The sequence below is a fragment of the Mesoplodon densirostris genome, chromosome 13, assembly GCF_025265405.1.
Source record: "Mesoplodon densirostris isolate mMesDen1 chromosome 13, mMesDen1 primary haplotype, whole genome shotgun sequence".
Taxonomy (NCBI): Eukaryota; Metazoa; Chordata; class Mammalia; order Artiodactyla; family Ziphiidae; genus Mesoplodon; species Mesoplodon densirostris.
The window spans coordinates 90,241,370-90,266,073 of record NC_082673.1 but is presented as its reverse complement, the minus strand read 5'-3'; the positions used below and the strand labels follow the sequence as shown (position 1 = coordinate 90,266,073).

The following is a 24,704-nucleotide window of genomic DNA, read 5'->3' as shown; positions in this document are numbered from 1 at the left end:
CTGTGCTGCGGGTCTGTGGCTCATTCTTGGACTGGCAAATATCTGGTGTGGAGGTGAACTCGTAGACATGCAGCTGTGTGATCTGGGGCAATTGCCTAACCTCTCAGGGCCTCGGTGTCCACTCGTGTAAATGAGGTGACTAACGGAACTTACCGTGTAGGGTTGCTGTGTGGGTGAGATGAATCAGATGAGTGAGTGGAACCATCAGAGTGTCATGGTTTTCCTACTGTTTGAAGGACTCCTCTTGAGTTAGTCTTTTCCTAAATAAGCACGTCTTTTTGATGCTATATGAGGTACATTTAGATATAAACTTATAAGCACTGAAGTGCTGAAGAAATTATTTAATGTAGGTTTTCTACATTGATTTTGAACATCTGCTTTGATAAATTCTATTTTTTTTTTTGGTACGCGGGCCTCTCACTGTTGTGGCCTCTCCTGTTGCAGAGCACAGGCTCTGAACGTACAGGCTCAGCAGCCATGGCTCATGGGCCAGGCCGCTCCGTGGCAAGTGGGATCTTCCCAGGCTGGGGCTCGAACCCGTGTCCCCTGCATTGGCAGGCGGACTCTCAACCACTGCACCACCAGGGAAGCCCGATAAATTCTATTTTAATTTACATCTTTAAATATTTAATTATAAAGTAATATTACGGAAAAATACTTTAACCATATTTCTTTCATCTGGGGGATTTATTGATACACTTAGTGACAAAGAAGTGTTTGCGGAAGTCCGTCATGATTAAGGTGTTCAGTAGTCATGAGGGGTCAGCCTGGCTCCAGGGAGATCGTCCTTAGTGTTGCCCTTCCCAGGAGACCTGTGGGGGGCTGTGTCATGTGGCCCAGGTTCACCCAGGCACGCATTCCATCCAGCCACACTGCCATCTGTTCTTTTTCATCATAGTAGCTGCTTATAGAATGACACCAGGAAAGATAGGGAAATAGCCTTCCTCCTATTATGGACTCCACCCATGGCCGGTCAGCCCCAGAGAAGTTGCAGAAGTATCCGTGACAAGATGTGGTAGATCCACAAGCTTTCTCCCTGAGATTCCCTGTGCAGGAGTGGAATCTGCTTTAGACAGCGTTCTTCCTTTCATTCTTTTATTCATCGTCTACATTTAGAGCTTGCTAGTGTTGTTGGGACTGCAGCAGTGAACACTTGTGTGTGTACACGCATGCTGAGAAAATGGACTGCTTCACTGAGCTTTAGGATTTTAGGGGCAGAGAATGTTGTTAGGCTGGACTTGATGGGCTCCTTGGTGTTTAGATATACAGTGTACCTGGACTGAAAGAGTTTTTCAGAGCTTCAGTCTCACTCAGTCACAATCCAACCTGGAATATAGAGTGTCTTTCATCTTAGATTTTTTTTTCTTTTTCTTTTTTTTTTTTGCGGTACGCGGGCCTCTCACTGTTGTGGCCTCTTCCGCTGCGGAGCACAGGCTCCGGACGCGCAGGCTCAGCGGCCATGGCTCATGGGCCCAGCCGCTCCGCGGCATGTGGGATCCTCCCAGGCTGGGGCACGAACCCGCGTCCCCTGTATCGGCAGGCGGACTCTCAACCACTGCGCCACCAGGGAAGCCCCATCTTAGATTTTTATACCTGCCTGACAAAGTTAGTACCACCCACCTCTAACAGTTGTGGTGAAAATGAAATGAAATGAGATAGTGTATGTTTGTGCCTTGCATTAGAGCCACTAAGTGACAATTTAGATTATTTGTAATGAATGTTGGTAGCAGCTGGACTGTTGAGCTTAAAGCTGGGGTCCATGTATGAGTTTTAGGGGAAAATGAACTTGGAATCATATACAAAAATTTGTGCTTATTAGTGTCTTTGCATTTTCTGGAGGACGTGTCCATGTTTTTCAATAGATTCTTAAAGACATCTGTCATCAGTATGCATACATGTGCATGTGTATGTCCATATATCATAAATGCAGTTAAGAGCTCCTTTCATAGAAGATGATAAATTAATAGTAATTTCATATTTGCAGGCATCACACTTTTTTTTTTTAATTTAATTTTTTTTATGGCTGTGTTGGGTCTTTGTTTCTGTGCGAGGGCTTTCTCCACTTGTGGCAAGCGGGGGCCACTCTTCATCGCGGTGCGCGGGCCTCTCACTATCGCGGCCTCTCTTGTTGGGGAGCACAAGCTCCAGACGTGCAGGCTCAGTAATTGTGGCTCACGGGCCCAGTCGCTCTGCGGCATGTGGGATCCTCCCAGACTAGGGCTTGAACCTGCATCCCCTGCATTGGCAGGCAGATTCTCAACCACTGCGCCACCAGGGAAGCCCGGCATCACACATTTTACTTGTTTTGCAGAATAGCACGTGCATGTACAATTAAAAGAGCGGCAGAGGCAGAAATGCAAAAATCAAGAACAGTTGGCATTTATAAAATGTGCCTGGGGCTTCCCTGGTGGCGCAGTGGTTGGGAGTTCCCCTGCCGATGCAGGGGAGACGGGATCGTGCCCCGGTCCGGGAGGATCCCACGTGCCGCGGAGCGGCTGGGCCTGCGCGTCCAGAGCCTGTGCTCCGCAACGGGAGAGGCCACAGCAGTGAGAGGCCCACGTACCGCAAAAAAAAAAAAAAAAAAATGTGCCTGTGTGAATTGCTTCTTTGCTGGATTTGTAACTGTGGCTCAGGCAATTAATTTTAGCCAGTGCGCTCTGGCATTGTGTGTTGCTTTTGGTTGATCAATTGTTGGATAAGAGTCTTAAAGATGTATAACTGAAGTATAGCATCCATACTGTAAAGTGCACAAATCTTATGTAGCCTGCTGCAGTTTTTACTGCCACCTTCCATATCAGTGTTTAGAATGTTACCAGCTCCCAGCAGCCTCCCTCCTGGCCCCTTGTAGTCAGTATCCCTGAAAAAGAAACCAGAGTTGATTTCTATCACCATGACTCGGTTTTGCTTGTTTTTGAATTTTGTGTGTTGTTTTGCCTATCATAACGTCTGTGAGATTCATTCGCGTTGTTGCATGTAGCACTTGCTCATCGTTTTTCATTGCTGTATGGCTTTCCATTTAAGAATACACCACAGTTTATTTTATTGATGGCTATGTGGGTTTTTCAGGTTTTGAACTATTACGAATAACGCTGCCATGAATATTGCATGTGTCTTTTGGTGAAGATGTGCGTGTGTTTCTCTTCAGCATATACTTAAGAGTGGAATGGCTGGTAATACTGTATATATCTTTTCACCTGTAGTAGAAACAGTTTCCCAGAATGCCTGTATCACATCACACCCCCGCCAGCAGTTGTATCAAAGCTCTAGGTTGTTCCACATCATTGCCAACAGTTAGCATTGTTGGTTTTTAAAAATTTGGAGCCATGGAAAAATGTACTTTAAAAAAATCAATTTTAAAAATTGAGAAAATTTACCATTTTGAAGTGTACCATTCATTGGTTTTAAGTTTACAGTTGACCTTGAACAACGCTGATTTGAACTGTGCAGGTCCACTTATACACGAAATTTTTTCAGTAAATATATTGGAAAATTTTTTTGGAGATTTGTGACAATTTGAAAAAATTCACAAATGAATTCTGTAGCCTAGAAATATTGAAAAAATTAAGAAAAAGTTATGTCACAAATGCATAAAATATATGTAGATGTACATGTAACATACAAAATATGTGTTAATTGTTTATGTTATCGGTAAGGCTTCTAGTCAACAGTGGGCTATTATCAGTTAAGTTTTAGGGGAGTCAGAAGTTACACATGGATATTCAAGTATGCAGGGGGTTGGTGCTCCAATCCCCGCGTTGTTCAGTGGGCAACTGTGTACACAAGTTTGTGCAACCATCACCACTCTTCAACTCCATCCCCCCGGAAAGAAACCTTGTACTTGGTACCAGTCACTCCCCTACTCCTCTCCCCTCAGCCTCTGGCAACCACCTCACCTACTTCCTGTCTCTCTGGATTTACCTGTTCCGACTGCTCATGTAAATGGAGCCATACAACATGTGGCCTTCTGTATGGCTTCTTTCACTGAGCATAATGGGTTCAAGGTTCATCCATGTTGCATCAATAGCATTGTCAGTACTTCATTCCTTTTTATGGCTGAATACTGTTCTGTTCTATTCTGTGGAGGTGCCACATTTTGTTTGTCCATTCTTATTACTAAGTGTTTTTATTGTTCTGTTGGAATAGAGAAGATGGAAATTATTAAGCAGCATCTTTTTTTTTTCTTTTTTGCGGTACACGGGCCTCTCACTGTTGTGGCCTCTCCTGTTGCGGAGCACAGGCTCCCAACGCGCAGGCTCAGCGGCCATGGCTCATGGGCCCAGCCGCTCCGCGGCATGTGGGATCCTCCTGGACCGGGGCCCAAACCCGTGTCCCCTGCATGGCAGGCAGACTCTCAACCACTGCGCCACCAGGGAAGCCCTAAGCAGCATCTTTACATTGTGGGGTTTTTTTTTTTTTTTGCGGTAAGCGGGCCTCTCACTGTTGTGGCCTCTCCCATTGCGGAGCACGGGCTCCGGACGCGCAGGCCCAGTGGCCATGGCTCACAGGCCCAGCCACTCCGCGGCATGTGGGATCTTCCTGGACCGGGGCACGAACCCGTGTCCCCTGCATCGGCAGGCAGGCTCTCAACCACTGCACCACCAGGGAAGCCCTACATTTGTGTTTTAACATGACCTCTGGTTGATTGGCTGTGATTTATCAAACTTTGCCTTAGAGCACATGATGACTGTCAGGAAAGGTGGCTTCAGTTCCCTGTGGGTGAGTGTGCGTGATGTGCTGAGTTTGAATATACACAAGCAGGTTATGATACTCTGAATGCTCTTAACTTTCAGTTTGAAATACATTTATCTTATCAGCACTTTATTAATTTGGGTTTTGTAAAACAAATATGAAGTCTCCAAAAATTATTCACCAATGACTTTTACAGTCTCAGTGTTAATTAGAGATGTTAGAAATTAAAGTTGATGTTAAAGACTAATGTTGAATATTATCAGGAATATAACATTAAAAATTTTAGTGATACTTCAAGTAAAGTGTCTATTTACATAATTGTCATATTATCTGAAATAAAGAAAACCATATTTTCTGTGAAGATATTAGTTGAATTGTTATACAGGTGGTCCATGTTTTGTATAGTTCCAGTATGCACAAATTTCAGTTTCTGTGGTTCATTTAAAAGTACCAGTTCCTCAACAGAGTGATTCAGAGTTTGGTTACCACGTATATGAACTATGAGTAATCGCATAAAGTACAAACCCATTTTACAAATGACTACATAAATAACAGGTGTGGATTATAATCTGTGACCAGTCATGTTACTTCTCTCAAAGTCTGTTGGTGACTGGTCAGTGCACATCTGTTGTTCAGTTTATACACAGCAGAGTGTGTAGTTGTGTTGCCTCCTTGTTTGCCAATGATAAATCCATGTGACATTTTACAGAAATAGCTAATCAAAGGAGGAAATTGACCAAGGAGGACGAAATACAGAATTGAAACAAAAAGTGAAAATGCTGGAAGTAAAACTGGGTGTAAGTGAAGATTTGAAAATATTGATAGTAACATGGTAACTGTGTAACAAAATGAGCCGAGTCGTAGGTGTGCATGGAGCTGTGGTGTGAACCAGCAACTGTAATCTCATCATTCAGCCAACGGACCAAGGAGTTGTTTCAACTTTTAAAGCCTATAGACAGACTTCGGACAGGCTGTTAATGCTACAGTTGGAGATAGAGCAAATGAAAAAATTCAGGCATCCTGGCAGGAAGTAACAGAGTGATAGGTGTGCAGTATGGCAGAAACTTTTACTACACTGTGGAAATAACTTTGCAAGATTCTAATTGAACGTAAATGGAGTTACAGAAAACGTAGCCGGCTCTATGAATGTTGACTTTGCTGTTGAGCCAGACATTCTAGATGTGCAGCCAAAAGAACTTAGTAAAGGTGGTCTCATTGACATAAATGAAGAAAATAGTTGTGACCAAAAAAAGATGTCACTGAAGAAGTGACATGGCAAAAAAGTTTGCATTAGAGGAACTCTCAGAGGTATTTCACGACACAGAAAGTACAGAGGATAAAATGTAAAAGGAAGGCGACCCAAACTTAGGAAGGAATGTGACATTTTGTCAAGGCAGTGAAAAGATGCTCACTCTGTATCTTCAGTTTAACAATGAGAAGAAGAAGGCGAACACTGTTCAGATGGCTTTTGGTAGTCATTTTACGTCTCCCACTCCCACTCGAAGCGAGAACCACCTCTGCTCACGTTAGTTGAACATATGCTCTGTCAGTTGTCTATTGATGAAAACAAGTCATCCCAACAATTAGTGGCTTCAGATGACACGAGTTATTCGTTGTGCTCAGATGTGCAGTCTGGGCAGGGCTCGACAGGGACAGCTCATCTCCTTCTGCACGGTGTTGGCCGAGGCAGCGCACCCGGGAGCCAGTGGGTCTACTCAGGTGGCTCTGCCCCAGGGCTCCGAAGTTGACGCTGCCCGTCAGCTGGAAGCTTAGCTCAGGCTGTGGTTCTTGGAGCTCAGATCTTCTTGGGTTGCTTGAACTTCGGTACAGCATGGTGGTCAGGTTTGTGAGTGAGCATCCCAAGAGAGCCATGGGAACCTAGGTTCCTTTCTGTCTTTTTCTGGTGTTCCCTTTTAGGACTTAGCTTAGGATGTATCTTAGCCTAGTCTGAAGCCCACCCAGATTCAAGGGGAAGGAAGGTAGACTCCGCCTCTTGAAAGGAGTCTCAAAGTCACACTGGGAGAATTGGGAAAAGGGGGAGTTTGGAAAATATAAACAGCCACATATTGCTATTATAATATTAAACATTTAAGTAATTTAAGTAATTTATAATAATTCTCTGTCTACTAAAATCACTGTAGGACATTTAGGATATTCAGGTTAGATATTTTATGAGAAAGTAAACCCAAATCTTGTGTAGAAGAACAAAGTTAAGGAGAAGAAAACTTTCACCCTAGTCTGGTTTGTTTAAGGATTTACTTTAGGGTCATTATCAGATTCTTAAAAACTCTTCAAACCTGTTGATGTCTTAATTTTTAAAAAATGTAGCTGTATCAATTTGCATTCTTTGTTTCTACTCTCACATTCTGGCAAGCATCTCAAGTTTTATTAAAGGGCCAGCTTATTTCAAGCGTAGTGAGGTTACTCTCCTGGGGGCTCTTACTCTGTACAGCGTACATAAACTAGGCAGCTCTGGAGTAAGAGGCTCGTTGTCATCCTTGTACTCTTCTCCCTCTTCTCTATGTGCTGTTTTATGGAGCATTTATATCGGATTGTGGGCTGAGCCTTGGGGTCAGTGCCAAGGTTTGTCAGTACCTGTTTCCTCACACCTGCCTTGGGACTGCCCTGCTTGTCCCAAGAAAAGAAGAAGTTAGGCACTGAAGTTAGTATGTGAATGAAAGGGAGACCTGAAGCTGGAAGGTCAGCGGCCACCACTGACAGGCCATCTGCTTTCCCACTTCCCATTCCAGTGCACTGGCCTCTTGCTGTTCCAGGCAGCCTGGTGCCCGAGCCTGGACTCGGCCAACTGTGGCCAGCAGACAGGTTGGTGCTGGAACTGTTAACAGTGTAGGACAAAGTAAGGGTAGAATTTGGTGTGAGCATCTAGAAACCTCTATAGCAACTTGACAGTAATTTTATGTTCATTGACTCTGATGATAGAAGTTTCGTGCTCGGCTTTTGTATGCTTTTATTTTGAAATTTCATTTTTCTAGAAATTCCTCTTTATTGTATTTTACAAAAGTTGGTCTGTGACAGGTTGGAAATTAAAACTGGTTCTTTATCACAGATAGTTGGAAGAGTAGGAGTCTAAACCACGTAAATAAGCCAACTTTAAAAATCTTTTCCTTTCCACGTCTTCGATAGTTTTTTGAAAAAGATATCCTGTAGTATGCATAAGTAGCCGATGCCTGTGACTGGTTAATCTTGAAAAGTTCTAAAAAATACAACTGGCCACAGATTACAGAGGGCTACAATAACAAAATCCTATAAAAGCCTACCTCTCTGGTAAAAGAGGGGGAAGGGCTTTTGTCACTTAGAGACACAGAGAGTCGGCAGCCCCAATTGTACAGCTTTAGCCACGGGTCAAAAACAAATAGAGAACCACACGAACAACAGAGAATTCTGTTAATTGTTTGGAAACAGAATAGTCAGTGTAGCAGAGAGCAACGCTTGGGACTTTTTATTCCGTAGTGGACACCATCCCACAAACTGACTAATCCACGGTTTTGTGACCCAGATGCCAGGCTCTCAGAATCTGCAAGCCCATCATAAAGACAGACTGGAACGCCACCACCAGGGGAGTGGGTGGTGGTTAACTGGCACACACACGGAACTGTCCAGAAGGGTCGAGGCAGGCTCGCTGGTGGAGATGTTGCCCGTTTGAGAATTTATAGCACAGATCGGATTTTGACACATTCTGTTTTAGGAAAACTGCTTCGCTCTGGTGACATTACAGCAATGGTTTATCTTTTAAAGAACGTTTAGGCCTACTTTTTGAAGGTTTATGAAGGATTTTGCCATTGATTGTTAGCCACAGAGGTGTATCCAGATTGTGTGTTGTTTCTGGTTGAGCTCCTCCCTTGACACGCTCACTATTATGTGTCTCGCTGACCCTTGAGCAGCGTGGGCCCCAGGGTGCCGGCCCTCCGCGCAGTCGAAAAGCTGCGTATAACTTGCGGTCAGCCCCCTGTGTGAGGGTTCCCCTGCATCTGCGCTTCCGGTGCTGGGGATTCAGCCAGCCAGGGATTGTGTGGTACTGTAGTGTTTATTTACTGTTGAAAAAAAATGTGCATATAAGTGGACCTGGGCCATTCAAACCGGTGTTGTTAAAGGGTCAACTGTAGTGATTTTCCGTCGCTTCATCACCAGTGTATCATTTCTTCTGACCACTCGGGAGGTGTGGTGTTTCTTTTCAGGAAGCAATTGATAATATATTTATTCACCCTTACCATCTCATTTGGGGAGCGAAAGAGATAACTTAAGGTGATGAGAAAAGTACAGTTGATTTTGTTATGATCCAGCAACCTTGCTAAATTCATTTATTAATTCCATTAGTTTATCTATAGATTCTTACAAATTTTCTTCATACATAGTCATATAGTAATGATGGTTTTATTCTTTCCTTCATACCCTATGTTTTACCTCCCTTTTTTGCCTGTGGAACCTGGCTAAGACTTCTGGAACACTGTCAAATTAGGGATGGTAATGCTGGGCATTCTTGACTTAGTCCCAGTCTTGGGGGGCGGGGCAGGGGGGGAGGGACTCTTCCACCAGTATTAATTTAAGGTTTACTGGAGATACTTTCATTAGATTAAGGAAATATTTTCCTATTTCTGTCTTGCTAAGAGTTTTTATTATGAGTGTTTGGTAAACTTTATCAGTTGCTTTTTCTGCATATATTGAGATAACTCTGGTTCTCCTTTCTGGAAATATGGTGAATTACATTGATTGCTTTCTTAAAATTAAGACTTTATTTTTCCTAAAGCAGTTCTAAGTTCACAGCAGAATTTAGGGGAAGGTACAGAGGTTTCCCACGTGCCTCCTGCCCCGGTAGATGCACAACCTCCCCACTGTCAGCATCCCCACCAGAGCAGAGCATGTGTTACAGTGATGAACCTGTAATGACACATCGCAATCACCCAAAGTCCGTAACTCCCATGGCGGTTCACTCTTGGCGTTGTACATTTTGTGGGTTTGGACAGACGTATAAGGACTCATATCCATCAGTATAGCGACATACGGAGTATTTTCAGCGCCCTAGAAACCCTTTGAGGGTTTGACTTCCTTGTTTGGCTAATAAGTTACTTGAAATACATTGCTAAATTTCCAGACAGTTGGGAATTTGCTAGTTACCTTTTTGTTGGTGTCCAGCTTAATGCTAGACACAACACAGAGCATACTCTCAGTAATTTTAGTCCTTTGATACTTATTGAATCTTGTGCTTTCACCTAGCATGTGGTCAATTTTAGTGACTATTTCACCGCAAAGATGAGTTGCTGTTGGGTGTAGTATATGTCAGTTAGATCGTTTATTGATCATGCTGTTCAGATCATCTGTATGCTGCCAAAAGGTAGGAGGGTGTTATAATCAGCTGTGCCCCTCATCCCCTCTGTGTGTCTTCAACTTCCCTCTGCTTTCGGAGGTGCCCACTGGGCTTGGTTTCAGGACTGGTGGCTGTCGTCACGGGACAAATAGTGTGTGTGTGTGTGTGTGTCTGTGTGTGTGTGTGTGTCTGTGTCTGTGTGTGTGTGTCTGTGTCTGTGTGTGTGTGTGTGTGTCTGTGTGTGTGTCTGTGTGTGTCTGTGTGTGTGTGTCTGTGTGTGTCTGTGTGTGTGTGTGTCTGTGTGTGTGTCTGTGTGTGTCTGTGTGTGTGTCTGTGTGTGTGTCTGTGTGTCTGTGTCTGTGTGTGTGTGTGTCTGTGTGTCTGTGTGTGTCTGTGTGTGTGTGTCTGTGTGTGTCTGTGTGTGTGTGTCTGTGTGTGTGTCTGTGTGTGTCTGTGTGTGTCTGTGTGTGTGTCTGTGTGTGTGTGTCTGTGTGTGTCTGTGTGTGTGTGTCTGTGTGTGTCTGTGTGTGTGTGTCTGTGTGTGTCTGTGTGTGTGTGTGTGTGTGTGTCTGTGTGTGTGTCTGTGTGTGTGTGTCTGTGTGTGTCTGTGTGTGTGTGTGTCTGTGTGTGTGTGTCTGTGTGTGTGTGTGTGTGTGTCTGTGTGTGTGTGTGTCTGTGTGTGTGTCTGTGTGTGTGTCTGTCTGTCTGTGTGTGTGTGTGTCTGTGTGTGTGTCTGTGTGTCTGTGTGTGTGTGTGTCTGTGTGTGTGTCTGTGTGTGTGTGTCTGTGTGTGTGTGTGTGTGTCTCTGTGTGTGTGTGTCTGTGTGTGTGTCTGTGTGTGTGTCTGTGTGTGTGTGTGTGTGTCTGTGTGTGTGTGTGTCTGTGTGTGTGTCTGTGTGTGTGTCTGTCTGTCTGTGTGTGTGTGTGTCTGTGTGTGTGTCTGTGTGTCTGTGTGTGTGTGTGTGTCTGTGTGTGTCTGTGTGTGTGTCTGTGTGTGTGTGTCTGTGTGTGTGTGTGTCTGTGTGTGTGTGTGTCTGTGTCTGTGTGTGTGTGTCTGTGTGTGTCTGTGTGTGTCTGTGTGTGTGTGTCTGTGTGTGTCTGTGTGTGTCTGTGTCTTGAATGCCCAGAATTGGCAAATGAGCTCTGGGGAAAGGCGGCTGTTGAGGACCTGTTCCTTCTCCATCTGTGTCACCTCCTAGTGTCTTGGGCTCCACACGTCTGGGTTGTTCTCTAATCCAGCTTCTCTGAGTTTTCTCAGTGGGAGTTGTGGTCTTGCCCGAGCTATTCCCTCACATTCAAATGGACGTCCTCCTATCACACTTTATGTATTTATTTATTTACTTTAAATAAATTTATTTATTCATCTATTTATTTTTGGCTGCGTTGGGTCTTGGTTGCTGCGTGTGGGCTTTCTCTAATTGCGGCAAGTGGGGCTAACTCTTCATTGCAGTGAACGGGCTCTTCCTTGCTGTAGCTTCTCTTGTTGCGGAGCACGGGCTCTAGGCGCGCGGGCTTCAGTAGTTGTGGCTCGCGGGCTCTAGACCGCAGGCTCAGTAGTTGTGGCGCATGGGCTTAGTTGCTCCGCGGCATGTGGGATCTTCCTGGACCAAGGCGCGAACCTGTGTCCCCTGCATTGGCAGGTGGATTCTTAACCATAGAGCCACCAGGGGAGTCCCCTATCACATGTTTAAAAACTTAGTCATATGTGCTTTTTGGTTTTGTTTTGTTTTCAGTTGTGACTGAATTTTCAGTGTATGAAGAAAGAACTTGTATTTCACATAAAAGTTTTCAAAAGTAGGCAGCAAAATTAACATATTTGGCTCTCCAGTGAGATTTTCTCACAAATTTAAAGGCTGTGATTTAAAAGGAGGGTGGTGTTATGTTGTTTACAGATAACACAGTGATTTTTGATGGAGCTGAGATAGGGTTCCTGGCCTTCTAATAATTCGTTTAGCCAATATTTATTATTCTACTATGAATCAGGTACTGCTTTGGGTCTGGGGGTGGCAGGGGGTGGGGGATGGAATACAGTGATTATCTTGGTAGATTAGGTCCCAGTTCTCCTCAGGCTCAACTTCTGCAAATAACAAAATAGGGAGAGAATAAAGAACAGCGTTGTTATGTCAGTCTCAGCAAAACACATTTTAATCAGTAGATTTCAAGTATTGTACACTGAAAAAAATTTTTTCCTTTTACAGAATATGACAGATACCTAGCATCTAGCAAAATAATGGCAGCTGCTTACCTTGACCCAAACTTGAATCACACACCGAATTCAAGTACCAAGACTCACCTGGGTACCGGTGTGGAACGTTCCCCTGGGGCCATGGAGCGAGTGTTGAAGGTCTTTCATTATTTTGAAAGCAACAGTGAGCCAACCACCTGGGCCAGTATCATCCGGCATGGAGATGCTACTGACGTCAGGGTGAGTACATTTTCCCAGGACATGTCCTCAGTGTATAGGTAGGGTAAATGGTAATGGCACATACCAAAAAAAGGCAGAGTAATAACTTTTATTCCCATATTTCAGAGATGTTAACTTTTCTCTATAGTATTTATTGAGTTAATATGTGACGGACCAGAGTTTTAATTTATGTAAAATTTCTTAGAAAAATAGTAACTGCATCATATTATTCATATAATGCCATTGACTTGTTTTTCTCTCCTGCTTTTAAAAAAATTCTTTGAAGTATACAAGGAAACAGAGGAATTAAAATAGCCTCTAATACTGTTGAAATAAATTATTTTCTAGAAAGTGTAATTTTGAAGGTATTTGCATGACTCCAGGTAGGATAGATTCTTAAAAAATATATATGTATATCTTCTGTATACCAGACACTTGGCAAGTTTCTGGGGATATTAAAGGTCCTGGTCATACAGCTTCCAGTCTGTTGTGGGCGAGATGCCCATGGCCCTAATTGCAGTGCGGTGCAGGCAGTGCTTCCCGGGGTGTTGCAGATGACGAGGGCCGGCAGGGGTGTCACTCCGTGTGACTGTGAGAGGTGGCTGGACACACTTTCCTCTGGGTGCTGATGAGAGTGGGCGGTAAAGAATTGTGAGGGGAGCACAGTGTAGGCAGAGGTTGCTGAGCGTGAGGAGTGAGCACCATGATCTCAGAAAACTGAGTTCAAAATGTAAATTTTCAGGATGTTTACTTGGATCAAGTGCTGAAGAAACCCCTCCTCCTTCCTGCTCTTTCACTTAGTCCCTATTCATCTTTAAGGAGGACAAGTGTCCAGCGAGTAGGACCATCAGATGTATCTCCCCTGCTTTCAGTAATAAAGAAACAAAGTAATTTGTATTCTTTGACTTATATGCCTTAACTGTTTTTAAGCACAATAAAGGGATTGGTAGAATTTAGATTTAAGGCTACATATTACATATGCATTATATATAATAGTCTGTTACCTCTGTGATACTGTAATGCTGACTATTCAAATGGACTAATTATTAAAAGGAAAATCATTCACTCAGGATTGAAACATGTGTTAGTATCTATCCACGTGCTATACTTGAAATATAGTCTCTTTTTACAAGCTTTCCATGAAGCTTGCTGGCTTTTTCTAGTTTTTCTATAGTTCTGTTTTATATTTAACCTTATAAACACAGTCACTGGAGAGAAACCTTGTAAAGGTAACGTTTATGGGAAGGCTGTTAGGGTATGTTCTAGTTTTTATAAATTTCGGATACAGTGAGAGAGGAAGTTCTTTAAACCATTGCATCAGCCTTAATAAACTTCAGAGCATTTGTGCAGGAGGGGAGCCTTTCAAAGACTATGAATTTGACAAGACATTAGCAAATGTTCAGAATTTATTATATCAGAAATTTCACCTGGGAAGGACTCCGTGACAGATGTGCCATGGTTTTAGCATCATAGGTACTGCACAGGAGAGGAATCATACCACGAAGAGAACCAGTGATCACTGACACATGTCCGCCTTTAGCCAATGTTAAAATCTTACCAGACATCAGAACGTTCATACTGTGCAGAAAAATTTAAACCAGATACAAATACATAAGTTATGAGAACCTATTTGTTAAACTTTTATGAAGATCAATATGAGCAAATCTGTGTGGCCAAAGAGCAAGTTGTTTTATTTCACAGTAATTGATAAATGTTTGAAATTTAGCAAGTCTTAGCAGTTGATGATTGATTTTTCAACATGAGGCAGAGAAACCTCTATTGGCATTGCTTGACCCCAGCCCTCTCCTGGAATAGCCTGAAATCAACATAGTACTGGGTCACTGTGATGGCAGGTGGGTATTATTCATAACCCACTTCCTTCTACTGCTGTAACATTTGAAAATGCAGTATTTTCATGTAAATTAATTAATGGATGGATCTAAAAATCAACCATTTTCTGAAAGGAGGTAGTTTATTGTTATCCCGAGTTGATGAATAATTAGATTGAGTCTCAGACTCTGTTGCTGCACTGCCTGATGTGGTAGCTGTGTGCAGCTGCTGAATACTTGAATGTAGCTAGTCTGAATTGATGTTTTGTAAGTGTAAAAATACAACTGGATTTCAGAGATTTAGTATGAAAAAGAATGTAAAATCTCATCAGTAATTTGTTATAATTTTGTTCTTGACATGCTAGGTTAAAGAAAATACATCATTAAAATTGAATTCACCTGTTTCTTTTTACACTTTTTTAAAGTAACTGCTAGAAATTTTAAAACAACATATGTAGCTTGCATTATATTTCTGCTGGACAGCTGGGCTCTATAGAAAGTAATTATCTGAGAGACTGCTCGACTCAGAAGAACCAGACCTTTGGAGGAGTTGAAAGGTTTATTTTCACCAGGAAAAATCTGGATTCTTGTTATAATTCATTACAGAGGTTTTATTTCTCATGCTTTAATAGATTTCACTCCTATTACATATTTGTGCTAATTACACATTAATTGTATAGAGGATGCTGGAAGGATTCACAGGACTTCCTGGGGAGTAGGTAGAGTATATACAGCAGCAGTAGGAACGCGGTGCTCCTCGAAGGGCTTTGGACATCTCAGGCACAGGCCTCGTGGCCTTGGATGCTCCCAGCCATCGCCGGCATGTGTGCAGCACCCAGGTGTGAGGAGGGCTAAGGCCTCCTTGTGGTGGGATCTGTGAGATGGGCACAGAGGCACGTTCCATCTCCGTAGCCAGCCTTGCCCTGTGTAACTGCCCAAGTGCCACCCAAATCAGGTGCAAGTTGGAAATCCAGTTATGATTACTAAACAGTGGTGCAGGCTAGTTGTGTCCTGCCCCAAATAATCAGTAGCCCATGGTCGCAAACATCACTTATCTTGGCCATAGCTGAGTGTCAGTACCATGCTTCAGGCAGCTCTGGAGATAAGTGTGGGGTCAGTGCAGAAGAGCCAAGATTAACCCGTGGTGGACAGTACTGAATAAGATTTGTCATCTAGAAACATTGTAGTGACACTTCAGAATACTAAGGGTATAGAGAAGATCCAGATTCTACCAGAGAAGTCTCCTACTTAGGAAAAAGAACATTTACATCAGACTTTAATCTGCGATGCTGGTTGCAGGATAACATTGGAGCAGTGTCCTCAGAGGCTCTGGGGAACAGCTTGTACTTCTGGAGTCTATACCAAGTACATTATCAATCACAAAAACATGAAGTGAAGGTATCTGTAGAGAAATAAGGAGGTAGGAAGTTCATATCATAGGCTCTCTTTGAAAACACAGCTAGATGACATCACAGAGCATGAAGAAGTGTGGACCCAGAGGGAAGCACTGTAGTGGGGTGCGAGAGGCTGGCTCCCTTGCTGGCTTCGAACGTCTTCAGAGGCTCTTAAAGCCGTGGCCGTGGTTTCATCCCATGCTCTGCCTAGTCCACAACTGTACCCCATTCTGACTTGTTTCATTTTCAGTTTAAGACCTAATGCCGCCCAGCTGCATCTGTCCCTCTCTTCTCTGTCTTTGCCTTTCTTTCTCCAAAAGAACCATCAGCGCTTCAGAGGAAGGTTTTCCCCTTCTTTTAGTTAAGTAGGGCCCTTGGCATCATCTTTCACTCCTTTTGCTTATACTCTGCATCCAGTGCATTAGCTAATCCTGTCCACGTTGTCCTCAGAGTGTACCTGGAATCCGCCACCTCCTTGGACCTCAACTGCACACCTTTCTCGGAGCCACGTGGTCTCCTAACTGACATCACAACCCAGCAGCCAGAATGGTCCTGTTAACATGAGAGCCAGAGTACATCACTCTTCCACTCGGAACCTTCCAGTGCTTTCCTCTCTATTTGGAGTGAATATTCAAGTCCTTCAGGAGCCCCTAGCCTATTCCTCTCCCCGTCTTGCCCTGTGACCTTCCATCCTACCGGTCACCCACTTTTACGTTCTGCTTCCTGGACCGTTTCTCTAACATGCTGGTCTTCTAATCAGTAATTTGCTCAAAACCCCAGTAGCTCCCCATTTCTCTCAGAGAAAAGCCACATTCATTCCCCCCGTGGCCCACAAGGCTGGCTCCTTGTTACCCACCCTGAGCTTCCAGCAAGCAGCACACCCTTGATGATGCCTTTGTTTTAGCCCAGTGATACCCATTTCAGACTTGTGATCTACACAACTGGAAAGTCACACATTTGTGTTATTCTGAGCCCCTAAGTTTATAGTCATTTGTTACAGTAGCAATGAGACACTAAGAGTGACTGTAGATTGTCGAGACAAAAGTGCCTGCTTTGTCTTGAGGACTGTTAGGAGGGCCCCTCGTCTGCTGCTGAACCAAGAGCAGGAGATGGTGCCCTGGCGGTTGGAGAGCAGGACTGGATTTCCGCATCTTGTTCTGGTAACTGAACGATGCTAGGCTCCTGCCTCTACAGGTGCGATCAGAGAAGAATGGTAGGAACCCACTGATTCCTAAAAATAAAGAGTATCTGAAAGAGAGCACACTGAGAAGAATGACCCCTGCACAGGATAAAAGACAAATCAGTTCTTAGGAGGAAGTAAAGAGATGAACAGTGTTAAGAACAATACATGTGACCTCAGATACCTCCTCTTGGGATAAATGGGGAAATGTTGCAAACTGCCTGTGAGGAGATGGATAACAATATGAAATGTCCATTGTCATCCTGTCCCCTGCCTTACCTTCCGCACAGATGACTTACTCTCCTGCATGCATTCATTATCACGTCCTCCTCCTGCTCAGCTCTAAGACTCCTCAGGGTCACGATCGCACCTCATTGTCACTGGGTCGCTAGCACCAGGCGTGCAGCGGGCCTCTAGGTGGTTGCTGAACAGTTGAGGGGTGCACATTCACGAGTGAACGGGTGTGAAGGACGCGGCCGTGTGAGCGCTCTCCACCGGGGAGAAGGTCACTTCTTTTCAAAGCGCTGTCTAAAAGATAAGTGGCCAGGTTGAACCAAGCAAAGTCATAACAAGAACTTTCAGAAACAAACACAATTACAGCCTCGTCCCACTAGTCAGCAATCAGGGAAACGTAAATTATGACAGCAACCGCTGCCCCCTCCCCCGGTTTGGTCCATCACATTGATAAACGTTTTAAGATTGATTTCACCCATTATTGGTATGAGATGAGGGACAGTCTGTCACATTATGTGTCAAGTGTAATCGGTATAGTTCTGTTGGTGCACAGTTTGGCTGTACTTACCAAAATGTCATATTTTAAGTAGCTCTTGACCCAGCACATCTGTTTCTAAGCAGTGCCTGTACATATGTATGACGACAGCTAGAAGGATGCTCCTGGCAGGATTACTTGCATTTCCACCTCCCTTTCCCCCAAAACAAGGAAACGAAAAAGAAAATAACTATCTCCCAGTAGTAAAATGTTCCCGATGAAATACAAGCACGATGCAGACACTGGCTTCTTTTATTTCCAAGTTTGAGAAGAATCCTTTACTGTGAATATCTAACATGAGAATTGAATCAGGAAAAGTGTATATTTCTAAGGCCTGGGCTGTGATATAAATGAATAAAAGGAGTTTTCAGAGTAGCTAAGTGTTGCTTTGTGTATTGTAGGACTAGATTGTCATGAGCCTTTAAATCCAGGATGAGAAATTTAAATTTAATTTGGATACCATCAGTGGCATATTATGAACCCATGTCCTCTTAGCTCCCTAGAGACAGTCCCTTTTCTAAATGTACATATTTTGGAAATAATATACACATATACTAATGTGTGTGTGTGTGTGTGTGTGTGTGTTATATGGAAATGGTAATGTTTCCATATGGTAGCATTGAGTTTGCATTTCTCACTAAAAATTTAGTTCTCAAAGTTATTTGTTCAGTTATTCAGAACCAAATAGTTGGTTCTCAAAATTATCAGTACTTTTTACTGAGTACTTATGTACATTTAGCATCAAATATTTAAGCACCTTGTCCACTCATAACCTTGGCTGCTATCCAGACTAAGTCCGAAGTGGCATTTATGAGAGTATTAGAGAATGAGACTGGGACCGAAATCAGTATGGAAGCATCATGGAAAAGCAAGAAGTGAAATAAAAGGGAATGCCTGTGTTTGTTGCTTAATTGTTTAGTGGAGAGTGAAATTGCAACCTGGTTTAGGTACCAGTTCCTACAGTTTGGGGAATCTGGTTACGCAAACCCAGACTTGAAATTATTCCGGCATCTGCTGGCAGTGCGATCAAGTGAACTGACTAAAATTCTGTCTATTGCACAAGACTTCAAGACTAGGAACCTGCCTTCCCCCTAATCATCACCATGTTTTTGGACTAAGCCCCTCTAATTGATACTGCTTCTCTGCAGGTGGGCTCCTGTGTGTGCCCGTGAGTCAGAGGACATGAGGGTCACCTGTGCTGTGCGAGGGGTCATCAGGGCAGGCACCCAGCGAAGATGGGGTTTCTCCCGGGGTGTTGATGGCAAATACAAGTATAAGGAATGGTTGTGCCCTGCCTGACACTCTACATCTGGGCCTGGAGGGGTAGACAGACCAAGACACAAAGATGTGGGGGTGATGTGGAATCGAGGGGAGATGAGCAGGGTGACTGGAGCCTGTGTGCTCTCGGGAGTGAGCTGGCAGAGCCGGGGGCGAGAGACAAAGGTGCTGTTGTGGGAGTTTGAAAGAGGCGCCAGCGCCTGTCCTTTGCAGCTCAGGGATGTGGATGTTGGCAAGGAGAAAGCTGCACAAGTCACCTTTCAGAGAATTAGCAGAAAAAGATGGCCCTTCCTGTAGGCAGATCCCGCACCTCAGAGTACAAGATTTGCAGGCGAGCTTGGGGCTGGATCTGGGCTCCCACCATCCCCTGGCAGGATGCCCTTGGGTGGTGTTCAGCCTGCACTGTCAGAAATTCAGGCCTTGAATCCAGAAGCCAGAAAAGACGTTTTATGCTCATTCCAGGTACCACCCCAATCCCCCACCCCGCCCCCGAGTTCTGTAGGCTGCAGACATGCCTCCTGTCCCAGTAAGAGTTCATCTTGTTCCTGAAGCTGTTGTCAGCTCTTCCAGCCGGGTTCTTGTTCATGCTTTCTCTCTGGTGCCACATTTGCTCCCTCCCTCCATCCTTCCTCTGCCGCTCTCCTGGGCTCGATGCACAGCCTTGTCCTGGGGAATGAGGAGTCAGGAAGGGTGGTTGGCATGTGCAGGTACAGGAGTGCGGCACACGTCCTGCCCCTGGTGTGGACTCGCTGGGTCCTTGACAGTTTTTGAATATAGTACATGTTATTATTTATCTGTTCTTATGGGTAGGGCTGGGGACATCCTTAATTGTATGATCAACAGCATTGTGCCATAATAAATACTAGTGTGTGCAGAACTTTTAAGATTTGTCTTACATTATAAGTTTTATGTTAGCTTCAGTTAATTGCTAGTCTTTAAAAGCCAATGATGTTTTTCTCTAGTAGATAGTTCTGATTTTCCATGATAGACATTTTCATGTTAATCTCAGAATCATTAAAAAAAAACCTTACTAATGTCCTAAAATATTGAGAAGATTGCAATGGATGGTGATTAGCACCTGCTCACGTAAGGGTGGCAGATGGTCTCCATCGTATTCTGAAGGTGTCTTCCACGTGTGCTACCCATTTACAAACATAGACGCACGACTTACACATCTGTGTGGGCACAGGGCAAGAATCAGTTCTAATAACACTTTCTTTCCCACAGCCCCAGGGTAAACGCTGCCTTCTCTAGGGAGCCTTCCCTGATGCTCTCCTTCAAAGGACACCTTCATCTCCTCTGAACTCATGGGGCACACGTGTTAGAAAAGTTAGGTTGGGGGCTATTGTGAATTGCTGCATGTTAACGTATAGAGAGCAAAGAGCAGGTGGCTAGGCCTAACTTTAAGTGGCTTTTCATATGTCATCAGTACTATCAGAAACGTGGCCTTAATTATATGTTCCTAAATTTGTGTTTTTAAGAAATGATATTAAGGTTGCAGCCTGTTCTCAACAATATCGTTGGTTCAGAAAGTATAACCTTCCACAGGTCTCATTCTTAGGAAGCCACCTGAGGTGTGGCCGTGTGCTCTGATGAGTTGGGGTGACGCAGAGGTGGAGCTGCAGAAATCAATAAAGAAAGGGGAAGTGCCTCTTTCTGTGGTTTTTAAAATACCTTTCTTTGTTCATAAAAATACTTTTTGTGAAAAAAGATTTCTAAGTAAAATTAAGTGATTTATTTAAATTGATACTCTTTTACCAAAGATTTCTGATAATTAACTGAAAGAAATGAACATTGCATTAATTTTTAGCATGCAGTTTTTTGTTTATAACAGTCGTTTTTGTGGGGGGTATGTTTTAGGGCATCATTCAGAAGATAGTGGACAGTCACAAAGTAAAGCACGTGGCCTGCTATGGATTCCGCCTCAGTCACCTGCGGTCAGAGGAGGTGCACTGGCTCCATTTGGATGTGGGCGTCTCCAGTGTGAGGGAGAAGTATGAGCTTGCACGCCCGCCAGAGGAGTGGAAGTAAGACTGCAAACCTACTTGGGGGTGGCTCGGACTTGATTTGCTTTGCATATTAGAGACATGCACAAGAGGATGATTATCTGTGCTTAATTTTCACACTGATTGTCATTGGGACTCCTGTATGAATAGAGTTGGCCGGTAGTTATTAACCAGTGATCTCTTCTGCACTTCTGTGTGGTCTGTCTTGGGGCACCGCTGACCTGGATTCGCTGAGCCGTCTGACTGATCTCATGCTTTTGTGACGACCTTTCGCTCCTCACACTTCTCTTGTCAGTGCTGCTCTGTCCAGCCTCTGCTCTGAGGAGGACTCAAGTCCTAGTCCTTTTACTTCCTGTTCTGCTGGCACCTTTTCGTGCAGCAGAACTCCCTGTGCCTGGGGGAGACCACACCCAGTTACCTTATTAATGGGCTGCAGAGCTCGCTTTATGGTGCCCAGTACAGTAATCCACAGCCCACCAAGAGAGTCAGTGCCTCTTGGATGTTCACACATAACACTGAAATTAGGAAGTAATCTCTTAGTGAGTCCTACTGACCTTAATGAAACTAAAACCATTCAAGGTCAGTTAAAAGAATTCCCTATAGATTGTCCTTTTCCTGGTTCTCTCCTAATAATTTTTTTCACGTTTAAGTAAACTAAGACGTTTGTAGGAAATTATACATCTAAAAACACGTTTGAGAGAAGTATAACTTATAGAACGGGGTTCTTCCACAGTGGTTCCCGTTTTTATAGATAATGCTGCAGAAGTAAAGATCATTGTAGAGTGAAGAGAGCATGCAAATGTCAGTAACTTTCAGTTCAAGGATCTAAGCTGAGAAGATTAGAAAGATTAAAAAAAACAAACATGCTTAGGTGAGTAAATCTTTAGTCGAATAAAATCTTGACCCAGTTATGGTTTATCAAAGAAATATAGTTGTATTTTCAAATTTATCAAATAGCTGGAACCGAGCTAACAAAATAGTCCCTGAGAATATAGTTTGGTTGCTTTTCATCACCGGCTAGCAAAGATTTGACTTCCATCTATTTGGTCAATTAATTAAATAAGTGTTTAAAAACTAAGAATATCTAAAAGTTACTTGAAAATACCTCTAGGTATTTTTAATCAACACAACTTTGTTACCTTCTGAATTCATGCAGACATGTCAGAGGCAGCCTTCATTATAGCAACAGTTTTAGTGCTCAGTAAAGTGTTGAATGTAGATCCCTATGTATACAAGCTTTGCTTTTGTTCTTTTAAGCCAAATTATTTTACCCAATTTCAAGTAAAATTGAGTAAGCTATTTTTTTTAGTGGAGCCTGGATCTTCAAAAGTAAGGAAGATTTGGCTGACCCTCTTCAAATGAAGGGTGATGAAGATGCTACTGCTAATACTGATGAAGATGATGACATTGATGTATTGTCACCATCGAGTGGCTGTTAGAAGCCAGGCACTGTGCCAGCTATGTGCTATTTATGATTTATATATTTGTAATTTGTAAATGTATATTTCATTTACCCAAACCCTAGGAGGTAAAGACTTGTTATCCTTATTTTACAGATGAAAACAGAGGCACAACAAAATTGATTTAAGCTGCATTCACATAGATAGTTTGTGACGCAGTTTTGATTTGGATTTAGCGATCTGACTTTACGGTATATGGGTTTTTAAAATCAGCATGCCTGTCTCAGTGGGAATAATGTGATCTTCAAAACTCTGAGAGTGTAGCTAGGCTTATAAGATGAGTGAAGGTGCATGGGTCGTTGGTAGAGGCGATGAGAGAAGAAAATGTGATCAGAGATACCATTGATACATGTGTGGTATCATCCAGAGTGTGAGGGTTAATACAGATTCTTCTAAAGTGTCATTGGGGAACAGGACGCTGTTAAATAACCAAGCAGATTTGAAAAAGAACAAAACAGAAGTTCTGGAAATCAATGGATAGATAAAGCAGCAGGTTAGACATAGCTGAAAACTTAGTAAACAAGAAGGTGGATCTGAGAAAATTTGCCCAAAACGTAGCACAGAGATGAACAGATGGAAATTATGAAAGCAGGTTTATGTAACATGGAGAATGAGAAGCTCAACCCTTTTCTAACAGGAACTCTGAAGAAGAGAATAAAAAGAATGAGGAAGAGGAAATAATCTGAAGAGAAAATAGCTGAAAACTTTCTAGAATCAGTGAGTGACGTGCATCCTTAAATGCAGGATTAACAAGTATCTCAAACAGGGCGAATAAAACTAAATGCATACTTCGGCAAATTATAGTAAAATAGTGTTGTACAAAAGAAAAAGAGGATGTTAAAAGCAAGCAGAGAAAAATTCAGACTTCTTACAGCATGATTGATGCCAAGACAATGGAGGGATTATACGTTCAAAGTGGTGGGAAAATATAACTGGCAGCCTTTACTTGTTTGCACAGTTAAATTCCCTCAAGAACAGATATCGGCTAAATACGAGGGTAACAGCTCAAACATTAGAAATATAACTTAAATATGAGGATAAAAGCTCAAGCATTAGAAATATAACTTAAACCGTAGTTGGGTAAGTAGGTATTAGAGAAACGTAGGGATCAAAAAGAAGGAAAGAGATAGAGAAAAGGCATGGGAAAAAGGATAAATAGAAATCACGAATAAGGTGCAGGTATACTAACGGTGAATGGTCAGAGGTTATTAGAGTGTGATTAAAAAGTAAATTCTGGGGCTTCCCTGGTGGCGCAGTGGTTGAGAATCTGCCTGCTAATGCAGGGGACACGGGTTCGAGCCCTGGTTGGGAAGATCCCACATGCCGCAGAGCAACTAGGCCTGTGAGCCACAACTACTGAGCCTGTGCGTCTGGAGCCTGTGCTCCGCAACAAGAGAGGCCGTGATAGTGAGAGGCCCGCACACTGCGATGAAGAGTGGCCCCCACTTGCCACAACTAGAAAAAGCCCTCGCACAGAAACAAAGACCCAACACAGCAAAAATAAATAAATAAATAAATAATTAATAAACTCCTACCCCCAACATCTAAAAAAAAAAAAAAAGTAAATTCTAGCTCTCTGCTATTTATAGGCTGTATCCAAAACAGTGATGTTCAAACATTTTTCTTTGACTTACAGGAAGAAACGTGTTTTGCCTTGAGATTTAGTGCACGTATATCTGTTTGTGTATCTCAGAGCTATTTGTAAATAACGGACCTACATATTTCACAGAACATACTCAGCCTTATTATTTACACTAAAGTCTAAGGGTTTTCTCTTCAATGTCATTCTGTTTTGTTCTACTTAAGTAAAATAAATTAATAAATAAATAGTAAAAAAATTTTCCTACCTACTAATAAGTCCTGATTTTCAATTTGAATAACTCTCACATAAAACATGAGTACAAGTACACCAGGCAAATAATAACCAGGAAAAAAAAAAGATGAGTATTATGCTAGTAGTATCCTGTGCAAAAAATTTTCAGGCAAACAAGCATTATTATGGATGCAGAGGGCAACTACATAGCAATAAAAGGCTCATTTCACCAAGAATTTCATAAGTATAGAAATAGATATAACTCTTAAACTTGTAAATTCCTAGACATTCCTCAAAATGTATAAAGCAAAACTAGTATTAAAGGAATAAAACTTACCTCTCCTAATAATTAAAAGGAAGAGCGCAAACAATAGTAAGTAAACACTAGTTTTAAAATTATGTATCTAACTATTTTTTCTAATGTAGAAATATAGGATCCTGCACGCAACAGTATATTGAGCAATTTAAAAACACATCTCTACATAATTTACGGTTCGGGCTTCCCTGGTGGTGCAGTGGTTGAGAATCCGCCTGCCAGTGCAGGGGACACGGGTTCGAGC

General features: G+C 42.9%; 2 protein-coding genes across 5 annotated transcripts in view; one reads left to right on the top strand and one right to left on the bottom strand.

The window, feature by feature from the left end:
* The window catches only part of LOC132500643 (basic proline-rich protein-like), a 103,375-nt gene extending 96,853 nt beyond the window's left edge, over positions 1 to 6,522 (bottom strand). Inside the window, exon 1 of the mRNA XM_060115737.1 lies at positions 6,385 to 6,522. Coding sequence (XP_059971720.1) covers positions 6,385 to 6,522 — 138 coding nt within the window. The remainder of the gene's footprint in view (positions 1 to 6,384) is intronic.
* Positions 1 to 24,704, top strand: part of PTK2 (protein tyrosine kinase 2) — a 250,824-nt gene that overhangs the window by 71,575 nt on the left and 154,545 nt on the right. For 3 of the 4 annotated variants that reach the window (XM_060115655.1, XM_060115653.1, XM_060115654.1), the window contains 2 exons: positions 12,210 to 12,436; positions 20,726 to 20,892. In XM_060115655.1, coding sequence (XP_059971638.1) covers positions 12,242 to 12,436; positions 20,726 to 20,892 — 362 coding nt within the window. In that variant the 5' untranslated portion in view covers positions 12,210 to 12,241. Of the gene's footprint in view, positions 1 to 12,209; positions 12,437 to 20,725; positions 20,893 to 24,704 lie in introns of those variants that run through there. The other variant, XM_060115656.1, reaches the window with a different exon arrangement.